The 11489-nt window shown below is 45.1% G+C and overlaps 1 protein-coding gene across 1 annotated transcript; it reads right to left on the bottom strand.

Annotated features, from left to right (window-relative positions):
- Nucleotides 1-7540: 7540 nt before the first annotated feature.
- On the bottom strand, nt 7541-11269 carry LOC146694226 (extracellular calcium-sensing receptor-like). The gene is made up of 9 exons (XM_085478719.1): nt 11160-11269; nt 10702-10996; nt 10518-10604; nt 10167-10436; nt 9783-9992; nt 9381-9656; nt 8789-9016; nt 8572-8695; nt 7541-8451 (listed from the first exon to the last, which is right to left on the bottom strand). The coding sequence occupies exons 1-9, from the start codon at nt 11267-11269 to the stop codon at nt 7541-7543; spliced, it is 2511 nt and encodes an 836-aa protein (XP_085334845.1).
- Nucleotides 11270-11489: the final 220 nt, after the last annotated feature.

Raw genomic sequence — 11489 nt, 5'->3', positions numbered from 1 at the left:
CTTATAGCTTCAGCCCCCCCTCCACCTAGTCATAAAACCTAAACATCCACATTCTTTCTCTTTCACAGTGAGCCTAAGTTATGGCCTTGGCTTCCTGTGCAGTATGTTCTGTTCTTTTCTAATCAGACAAATAATGTGATGACTTTCTGGAAACAGTATTTCTTATAACTCAGCAGTACAATGCATCATAAAACAATATTCATTCACAATAAATCAGCAGTCTAATGTAAAACGAATCAGTTTAATAACTGTAATAATTATCACCTTCTTCTAAGTCAGGAGAATAATGCAAATTAAAACGACATAATGATTTCACAATCTTTAATTAGGGGTCTAACGTGGCATAAGATAATATAATAATCAGAACCAGTTCAGCCGGGGAAACCGCGCTACGCAATCCCAGCAAAACCCACAGAAGACGGTTGACCCAGTCATCACCTGTTAAGGAAGCCTGGAGCGCGGCCTTGAGTGACCGGTGAAACCGCTCGCACATCCCGTTAGCTTGCGGGTGGTATGCTGTGGTACGGTGGACCTTGACCCCCAGGCCGTCAGCCATGGCAGACCAAAGCTCAGAAACAAACTGGGGGCCCCTGTCCGAGGTAATGTTAGCAGGGGACCGAAACGCGAAATCCACGGTGACAATAATGCTCTGGCCACCGTCACCACTGTCAGTGGATGCCAAGGGTACCGCCTCCGGCCACCTGGTCGTGCAGTCCACCACAGTCAAAAGGTGCGTGAAACCCTGTGACTGTGGCAAGGCACCAACCAGGTCCTCATGAACGTGATCGAAACACCTACCGGGGACGCGGAAAGGCTCGAGGGGTGCCTGCATGCTGAATGTCTGTGGTAAACTCCGAAATGCCCGCCAACGGGCGCTGCTGGCGTGCGCTCCATGGGTCAGAGACCTTGGACATGGCAAACGTCAAAGGTTTGTGGTCAATGTACGCAGTAAAGTTGCGACCCTTGAGGAAAAAATGTCGTGTCGCTAGGCGCAGGGCCAGCAATTCTCTGTCGAAAACACTGTACTTGCATTCGGCATCCCAAAGTGTCCGACTGAAAAAGGCAAGCGGTTGCCAGAGACCTGAAACCCGCTGTTCCAACACGGCACCCATTGCCACGTCAGATGCGTCAGTGGTCAGCGCGATCTCCGCCTGGGCCAGCAGGCGGCATCAGCCAGCGCAGACTTGGCTGCGGAAAAATGCCTGGATGCGTTCTGGCAGCCAGTCAACAGGATCTTTGGCTGTTTTACCTTTTAAGGCAGCATAGAGTGGCTGTAGCAGGTGGGCAGCTCTGGGGAGAAAGCAGTTGTAAAAATTGATCATCCCCAAGAACTCCTGCAATGCTTTAACTGAGGTGGGATGCGGAAAAACCGAAACGGCCTGGACCCTGTCGGGCAACGGTATCGTCCAGGTAAAGAAAAACGAATGGCAGCCCACGCAAAACGGAGCCCATCAGCTGCTGAAAGGTCTGGGTGGCACCTTTCAGGCCAAATGGCATGTGCAAAAACTCGAACAAGCCGAAGGGGGTAATGACAGCAGTTTTAGAAACGTCTTCGGCGCGTACGGGAACCTGGTGATACCCCCGCACCAAGTCAATTTTAGAAAAAAATCGAGGTCCCGCGAGATTGGCGGAAAAATCCTGAATGTGGGGGGATCGGGTAACAGTCATTCTCCGTGGCATTATTTAAACGGCGGAAATCTGCCACCGACCGTCCGATTTGGGCACCATGTGAAGCAGAGAGGCCCATGCACTGTTCGTGCGCTTTACAATGCCAAGGCGCTCCATGGCTGCAAATGCTTCCTGAGCGACGGACAGTTTCACGGGGTCGAGGTGGCGTGCGCATGCGAACACTGGGGGCCTGACCGTGGGAATATAATGCTCAACCCCGTCCTTTGTTACCGTGCTAGAGAAATTAGGGACAGAAAGCGATGGAAACTCTAAAAGCAAACGCTGAAAAGCATCCCCGGAGGTCACTACTTTAGCCCGAATCAGGGGCTCGGCGGCCTGAGTAAAACAGGGTAGTGAAGAAAACGAGAGAGCATCAATTAAATGTCTGTTAGCAACATCAACAAGCAGTCCATGGGCACACAGAAAATCAGCACCTAAAATAGGTACAGAGCTAGTGGCAACAACAAAGTTCCACTGGAAATCCCGGCCATGAAAAAAAACAGTCACCAACCTTTCCCCAAACGTTGTGATGGGAGAGCCATTAGCTGCAATGAGCTGCGGCCCGCAGTTCGCTTCTAGCCTGTCGGCAGCAGTCGGGGGAGGGAGGCTCTTCTGGGAGCCGGAGTCCATGAGAAAACGTCTCCCAGAGCGTGTCCTCTATGAAGAGCAGCCTTTCTGTATTGCCAGTGGTTGCGCTGCTACGGCACGCTGGCCGGTCCTTTTCCCTGGGCCGTGAAAGCGCAAGGCGGCAGGCAGCAACGCGCTCTGGCGCCAAAACACTGATGGTAGAAACAGATGCTCTTTCCGCAGTGCTGGCGTGTAGCAATCCCTACCGTCACCAAAGGGGCAGATGCTCCGGGGGAGGCAGGTGGAGGCGTGGACGGGGCTGCCGGCAGGTCCGTAGCTTTTTTTTGTTTTGTTTTTTTGTTTTTTTGTTTTTGCCTGTCCCGTTTGGCTCTTTTGCCATCAGAATTGTTGTCTAAAGGCAAAGAAAGATGCCCAACAGATTTACTTTACCAAATTGACCATCCCAGCCTTGCCGTAATGGTCCATTTGATTCACCTTTTATTGTTTTTTTTATTTTCACTTACTGAATACGGGACAGACTTGACTGGGGGAAAGAAGGGGAGAAAGAAAGAGGGAAAGAGAAACAGCTGAGAAGAGGGACGGGGGAGAAGGGCAAAAAACAAAAAACAACAGAATGGGCAGAAAAAAAAAAGAAAAAAATGCATATATCAATCACCTGGATCACCTGCTGAGAAAGAAAAAAGAAAACAAGCAGAAGAGAACAAGAGTAATAGAATAAACAACATCACAATGATATATGGGAATATGACAGTAAATACTAAATATTAAACATTATTGTGCAGCACATAAGATCAACAGAACACAGTGTGCTTTGAGGTAGGAGCCAAAAAGGGTGTCGTTTGTGGGTGTGATCACCCGTGTGTACACCTGTGAGCATGGACGCGCTTGTTTTTTTTTAAATGGTTCCTTCATGTAATGATCTGCTAGAGGGTGTGGGAGGGCCACAGCCCCGTCCTCCAGGGCATGAAGCAGGTATGGAGGAGATCAAAACTCCAGACATCCAGAGGCCCCCAGAACACAAGAGACCAAGGAAGACCAACAGAGGGGCAGCCGCGCCACTGTCCCAGAAAGAGCTGAGGAGAGTCCCAGATGAGGGCTCACTCAGCAGCCGCGGAGCAGAAGCCAGGGGGAGTTGCAGTGACGCGCTCGTGAGCTCCGCCGGCAGCCAGCCGTGCCTGAGTGACCGAGCCCCAGGCCGAGAGGCCGGGGGCACCCCACCTCCGAAGTGGCCCGAGCGAGCCCCAGGCTCCTGGCCCTGATAAGCGGCCGCCAAGGAGTGAGCCGGTGTGTACCTGGACGCCCACCCCCGGACACAAAGAACCACCAACGCACCGATGTCTGAGGGAGTCCGCCACTGGCAGGGGAAGTGGTGGTAGGGGGAGATAGGCCTCCAAACCTTGGAGGGCCTAAGATGTCCCCAGAGAGGTGGCGCCTGACACCCAACCTGACATATAGACACAGACATACAGGCACACACAGATACAAACATCCATTCCCACCCTCATGCTCTCATATGCACTTACTCCACACTCAACCAACGTGGAGACAGACATAAAGAGACGCTGTACACACGATCACACTCCCCAAGCGTACTCTACAAACCGGGTCTAGGTGCCCCCGCCCCTGGAGGGGGGAACTGCACCCAGACCCAGGTGGTGTTACCCTTTTCCCTGCGGTGGGGGGAGGCAGACCGCCCCGACTCCGCAGCAGCAGGGAGGCCCCACACTCCAGACCGCAGTCGGACGGCCAACTCCTCCTCCTAGCCCCCCCGCTCCAGCAGGCCGCAGAGAATGGGGGTGAGAGAAGACTCCAAACCTCCCTCCACCCGCTCATTGTAGTGTTGATGCATGTGTGTTCTAAGGTGCATTTAAAACCCAGGCAGGTCCGTAGCTAGGGCGTGAACGTCGAAAGTGCAGCTAGCCAGAATAATGCATTCCGCTTCTTCAGCCAGGGAGCGATAATCCTTCACAGCCAGAAGCAGGGAGTTGGCGAGGACAGCTCTCACGGCAGCCGGCAGTTGGTGGAGGAAGAGGTGGGCAAAGAGGAATCTCCCGTCATCCGGCCCGAGCAATGACAGCATGTTCTCCATGAGCTCAAGAGCCGTACCACCACCCAAGCCTGACAGGGTGAGGAGCTTTCGACTCGTTCTGTGTCGGAGAGGGCATAGCGCCAAAGAAGCAGCTATTTAAGGGCGGCGTATATCCCTTTGGGCGGGTGGGTCCCGGAGGAGGGTCATCGCGCGATGGGTGGCCAGTGGGTCGAGCGAGGCCACCACATGGTGATACTTTGTGTCATCAGCCAAGATGCTGTGAAGGGCAAACTGAGCCTCCACCTGCACGAACAACGACGGGGGATCGTGGAGCCAAAAGCCTGGCAGTTTTAGCGCCACAGCAAACGTAGCTGCAGCAGGAGGCGGAGGACCGGCGGCCACTGTTGCATCCATAACGGAGTCTGCGTTATCCTCGGCCCGTAGCATGCTCGAGTCAGGGGTCACCAATGTGGAGGTAAGCATGGACGACACAGAGCTCTTAGTTCTCCCTCCTTCTTTATTCCTCTCCACACATCAACTGAACACATCACGCCACAAAACACAGCAACACACTTCCTCAACACTGGGTGTGAGTGGAGCCCTCTAGGGGTCCACCACAGCTGAAGGTACCAAAAGAAAGCTCCAGCCAATCCAGGAGAGAAGGACAATCAGTGACTAAGCGAAAACCTGTAGTGATCCCGTATGTGTCAGGAGTATCGGAACAGTTGAGATGCACTATTTCTAAACACCGGGTCTCTGTGGCTTTCAATCCCCAAAACACGGTGCATCAAAAATTGGTCCACCTCAAGGATCGGGTCCCCCGACACAAACAGAGTAACATAGTGTACACTGTTAAGTGCCAGGAGGATTGCCAGGACTTATACATTGGGGAAACCAAACAACCTCTGGCGAAGTGGATGGCACAACACAGAAGAGCTACCTCGTCAGGCCAGGACTCTGCAGTATATTTACACCTACAAGCCAGTGGACACTCTTTCAATGACGAGTATGTACACATCCTGGACAGGGAGGAACGCTGGTTTGAGCGCGGAGTCAAGGAGGTCATTTACGTGAAAAAGGAAAGACCATCTCTGAATCGAGGAGGGGGCCTAAGGGTACATTTTTCACTATCTTACAATGCTGTGATTGCAGCCATTCCCCAACCCTCTGTGAATGGTACTCATGGCCATTGATCAGTGGGCTTTGATCAGTGGTTGTTGATCAGTGGTCATGATAATTTGCATAATTATGATTAAGGAACTGACCTCCCAGCCCATTGTTCCTTCAGTGGGCTGGTTTCAGTTATTATGCAAATGTACTGTTTATATGATTGACAAATCCTGAAGTCTGCTGAGACTGTAGAAGACACTTAGATGAGTGACGAAACGTTTCTCCCACTGAAAACACTACGTCCAGATGAACAGAATCAACTTTTGGAGAGCCACTGATTTAAGAACACAGTTGTGTGACAGAAGCAAAAACTTTATTGCATACTCTCTTGCTGTGGATGAAAGTACAGACATGATGGACATTGCACAGCTGGCCATCTTCATCCGTGGAGTGGAAATATTGGACAATAAATCGATGCATGGGACAACGACAGGAAAAGACATTTTTGAAAACGTATGCCAAACATGAAACTGCCCTGGGACAAATTTGTTGGACTTACAACAGATGGAGCACCGGTGTTGTGCGGTGAAAAAAAGTGGACTAGTCGGCAGGATGCGAGTAAAGATGCAGGAGGAGAACTGTACCAGTGAGTTAACAGCATATCACTCACTGATCATACACCAGGAAACACTGTGTGGTAAAGTCCCAAAAATGGAGCATGTAATAATCCCCGTAACGCAAACTGTAAATTTTATCTGAGCTAAAGATTTAAATCACCCTCAATTTCAGTCTTTTATGTGGGAAATAGATTCAGAGTTTGCCGACATTCCTTATCATACAGAGGTCCGTTGGCTGAGTTGGGGAAAAGTTCTCAAAAGAGTTTTTGAGCTCAGCAAGGAAATCTGTCATGGACATGGCATCTATGATGCGGTGAAGGCATTTCAAGTGAAGCTGTCACAAATGCACCAGTGCAACTTGCCTCACGTTCCCTGTTGCCAAGTAATGTTGAACCAAGTCGGCACACTTTCCTAATAAACTGAGCACACTGCGCACTGAGTTCGCATGACACTTTGGTGATTTTGAAGCACAAAAAGAGAATCTTGAGCTACTTTCCAACCCATTTATGTGGAAACTGCACCTGTGCAGATTCAGATGGAGCTGCAGTGTAATGGGACACTCAAGGCAAAGAACGACATTGAATGGGCTGCACAGTTTATTAGTTCCATTCCTGAAGCAATGCCCCAGCTCTGTCTACATGCGGCTCGAACCTTGTAAATGCTTTCATTTATTTTTTCTGGGGTTTTTGGCAGCATGTTCATATTTCTAACTTGCATAATTTTGACAGGATATATTTTTGTTAAGAGCAAAATATTTAAAGTTAAAGTTTATTTTTTTAAAGTTTATTTGTTTTGGAATAATATTCCTGTCTATATTTATTTATATTTATGTTTAAAAAAACATGTTTTAGTGTTTTCAAAAAATGTTTACCTTGTTTGGCCCGCGACCTAAAGTGTGTCTTGAGTTTTGGTCCCCTGTGCACGTTAGGTAAAAGCTCTCAGTAAACAATAAAAATGCTTTAGCTTCAAACCCCACTAAATTCTCCACTGAGGCCCTTTTAAATAACTGTTGGGAGAAACCTCTAAACATCCTGTCACCTAGTGAAAAAGAAAATCCTCCACTATCTTCACAGTACCATCAATCAGAATACGCAACACAAATCAGGCAAGATTAAACAGGTCAAGCAAGAAAGAAAATAGCTTCTATGAAATGTATGAATGCGTAATAGTGAAAGCATAATGTCTTGATTGCTTTTAATCCAAAATTATTGCTCAAAAATAAAACATCTTTGTTCTGAAGGTGACCTGAAGGTGACCTTCACTGAAGGTGACCCTCAGTTTTTTGTATCGGTTATACAGTTTAAAATTCTAAAAATCTTGCATAAAATTCAAGAAAATTCAAAGTCATATAAGAGCATTATAAATCCTAGTCAATATATTTCTGAATACATATCAGAGTTAGAATGGCAAGATATGCAAGTATAAACAATATCAGTCTTGTATGAATGAAATTATTTCTATATTCATGATCTAATCATTTAAATGTATTTATTTTCATGCATGTATTTTCATTTATGTGAAAACATTTTTATGATTCAGTGCCATGACCCATTACAGCCTTTTTTGTGTTCAATTCTGGTTTCAGCAGGATTATGTAACATTTGGGTCCAAACAATGTGATCAAGAGGCCAAAGCTTGAGGCCAAGATGGCAAATACCTCCACTGCATCTGCATAATTCCCCGGTGAGCTGATATAGACAGGAACAAAGGCCACCCACACAGCACAGAAGATCAGCATGCTGAATGTGATGAGCTTGGCCTCATTAAAACTTTCAGGGAGATTCCTTACCAGGAATGCAATTAGAAAACTGAGGAAAGCCAGCATGCCAATATAACCCAACAACACTGCAAAACCAACACTAGACCCAACTACACATTCATAAACAATCTTATCATTTTGGTATTGGGTGTTTTTATGTGGAGTTGGGGAAGCAGAAACAAGCCAAGCAGTGCAAATGGCTGCTTGAATAGATGTAAGAAACAGAATTGTTCCTCTCTGCTGCATAGCACCAAACCACTTCAGACTGGTTCCCCCTCCTGGCTTGGAGGCTTTGAACACAGCCAGAACAACCATGGTTTTTACTAGAATGCATGAGACACACAGCACAAAGCTGATCCCAAATACTGCATGTCTGAGTTGGCATGTCCACAGCCTGGGTCGTCCAATGAACAGCAGTGAACACAGGAAACATAACTTGAGTGACAGCAATAGCTGGAAACTAAGTTCTGAATTGTTGGCACGTACTATGGGTGTTCTGCGATGGTAGATAAAAATCCCTAGAATAACAGCACATAAAAATGTGCCCAGTAATGAGGTTGCTGTCAAACAAATACCCAGAGGCTCAAGGTAAGAGAGGAACTCTGTCTTCTTAGGAACACAGTGGTCACGTTGGGGGTTTGACCAAAAATCCTCTGGACAACTGGTGCATTCCAAGGAGTCTGGCAAAAGGGAGAAAGATGATGAAAGGGGAAGATAATTAAATGCCTACTATATTTAATGAAAATGAAATTCAACATGTCATGCTGACAGATTAAAAAAATCCCTGAAAATACACTTACTGCTCATATTACTGACTTTTCCGTCAGAACAAGGGATGCAGTCAAAACAGCATTTGGGTTCCCCCTTCTTTCTTATCATGTGGGTACCGAGTGGACAGCTTTCACTACATATTGATTGAACTGGCTGTTGGACAAAAAATAAATAAATATTGCCTGCTGCAATTCTATATAATGTAAATGTCATAAAAGGTAACGATCAAATAAAAGCATATTTAACCTTGTTTGATATAGAGTTCCAGAAGATTTTGTTTTCATCAAGTATGAGTTCTTCACCTTTGAAAGCTGACCCCTTAACCTCACCCACACTCTGAACTTTAATGCTTCCATCAGGGAGCAACAACCAGTTCATCACATCATAAATTGGCACAACGTCACCATTTTCATCAAATGACAGTTGATCACTAAATGGAGTGGAGAAGTTTACCCTTTCCAAGTAATAAACAAGCTGTTAAAGGTATAAGTATGCAAGAAATAAATTTCACAGTGCAGACAGTGACATTCTATATCCAATAACCAAATTAAATCTAACAATTATTATACTTTTATATTTAAATGCATTAAATTCTAATTCTAAATTAAGCATGGATATCTCTAATTGTGCAATAAATATGCATACTAGTTAATGTGCTCTAATATAAATATACTAAACACTACTTTCGCTCAATATGAAAAACCCATTTAGCTCTCTTCAGCTCATTTCATCGTATTGAATTGTTTTTTTTTTATCCGACAGGGTACATTTTGTTGTACTGAAAGTAATTATAGAACCAATGATTTACTCATAGATGAAGTATAAATTAATATCACACCTGCCAAGGCTCCAGTGATTGCAAAGTGCCACAGCTGTGCCCACTGAAAGGCCCTCTTCCTGGCTTGCATTGCAGAATGTCATCAAGGGAATATGCCAGGGCATAAACAGCTTTGTACACATTGTACTCAGGCCGGAGGTTGGAAATGTCCAAGAACTCAGTATTCACATTTTCTAGATCTTCCTGTCCAGTGCATAATGCTCCTCCAACTTCCAGCCAGCCTGGTGGAGCTGGAGCAAATCTACACTGAAATGTGAATTCCCAAAACTGATTCACCTGAAATATATGATTGAAATATATTATTAATAGCTGTGTTTGTGTGCACCTGCTGTTTGTTTTTTGTTTTTAAAAAGGACAAAATTAAATTTTTGCAGCTAATACAGTAAAGTTTTGAACTCTCACCATTGTCTTTCCATAGCTATTACTGTCAAGCAGATCAGGGCGTATTTGTAACAGGAATTCCCTGAGCCCTGGTATTTCTCCTCGACGAATAGCGATGCCCAGTGTACCACCCAGATATGGCATGAGCTGAGGTGTTTGAAGCACAGCAGCTGTTGCTGTCCAGCCTTCACTGGCCAACCACTGTAGGCCTGTTACATTCTGCCTTTCTATCTGTGCATTGTAAAAAGCAGTATTGTAAATAGCAACGACTGACATCATCATGATATTGAAGTGCTTGCTTGACTTCTACGAATTCTATACCATTATTTTTCTGTACTCATTCAAATAAAAGACATAATACATGTATTAACCAGTTTAGAGAAACAAATTCTTTTAAAACTGCACCTCTTCCATAAGGTTTATCATGTGAGTCTCAAACACAAAGGCAATGACAACATGAGCTGTGGATTTCTTCATCACATCCACAATCCTCCTGAGTTCATCTGTGTCTTTGTCAGTGGGTAAAACCTCAACATAGGCAAGGCAACCTTCTCCAGACACACTCAGCTCAGATTGTAAGGATCTGGCTGCATGAAGTCCATAATCATCATCAGTGATGAGCAGACCTGCCCAAGTCCAGCCAAAATATTTTAGAATCTGAATCATTGCACGTACCTAAGTGAGAACAGATTAAAACATGAGTGCTGCTCATCAGCTGCTGTTGACTTTTTGTATTTGTCCAGATTGATTTTTAACCTGGAAAGCATCACTTGGGATCGTCCTAAAGAAGGATGGATACTTTTGACGGTCACTCAAACAGGAACATGTGGCAAAATAACTCACCTGTGAAAGATACAGACTGTATATTGTACATTGTTTTAAACATTTAATGTACAATTAAGTTAATATAAACAAAAATAATATTAAACTGAAAACTTACCAGAGGTACTCTGTACAAACCTAAGATGCTGGAGATAGCAATAGAAGGAGTAGAGGAAGAATCACCCACAATCCCTACAACTGGAGGATTTCCAACACATGTATTGTGTAATATAATCTGTTCCTCTTGACCACTGATTAATGACAATGCTCCACGGAATCCAATTCCAAGTTCAACGCAATTATCATAAAGGGTGTATCCCAGAGTCACATTAGGTAGCAAGTTGGAGTTTTTGTTGATCTCATCAATTGCAAAAGCCATGGTTTGTGCTTGTCTAAATCCTTGTACATAGAAACTAACAAAAAACATTTTGATTTGAAAAATACATCAGGATACTTAGAAAACAGCTGAGCTTTATTAATCAACACAATATAATTAGATATTACAATTATGTTTATATTAGCATTAGGTTTGTCCTGTTTCTCTATTTTTTTCTGTTGTTTCCTTTTCATATTCACCTATGGCAAGTAGGTTGCTGTGGCTGTGAGGTAAAAGACAGGTCAGGAATGCTTGAGAAAAAGTGGACTGGAAACAGTCCTCCCAGGATGACCTCTCCACTCTTCTGCATTCTGTTTAGATTAAATTGCTCCTGTAGTTGGCACGAGGAGGGAAACAGAGAAGAGGGTATAGTATGAGAAAAATAAGAATACAGCAAAACGAACAAGAACAAATTACTTTGTAAAAATGAGCTCATGACAGCTTTCAGATTTTCTGACCCTAGTCATTTCATTTTATTGCTTTGCCATTCCCTTTTATTGACATGCCGTGTTGATGAATTTTGGATTCCA

Source organism: Copadichromis virginalis, linkage group LG14, assembly GCF_057382275.1.
Source record: "Copadichromis virginalis isolate Kocher_CV1m ecotype Utaka linkage group LG14, C_Virginalis_male_GT1.1, whole genome shotgun sequence".
NCBI classification, from domain to species: domain Eukaryota; kingdom Metazoa; phylum Chordata; class Actinopteri; order Cichliformes; family Cichlidae; genus Copadichromis; species Copadichromis virginalis.
This window is presented reverse-complemented; position numbering and strand designations above follow the sequence as displayed.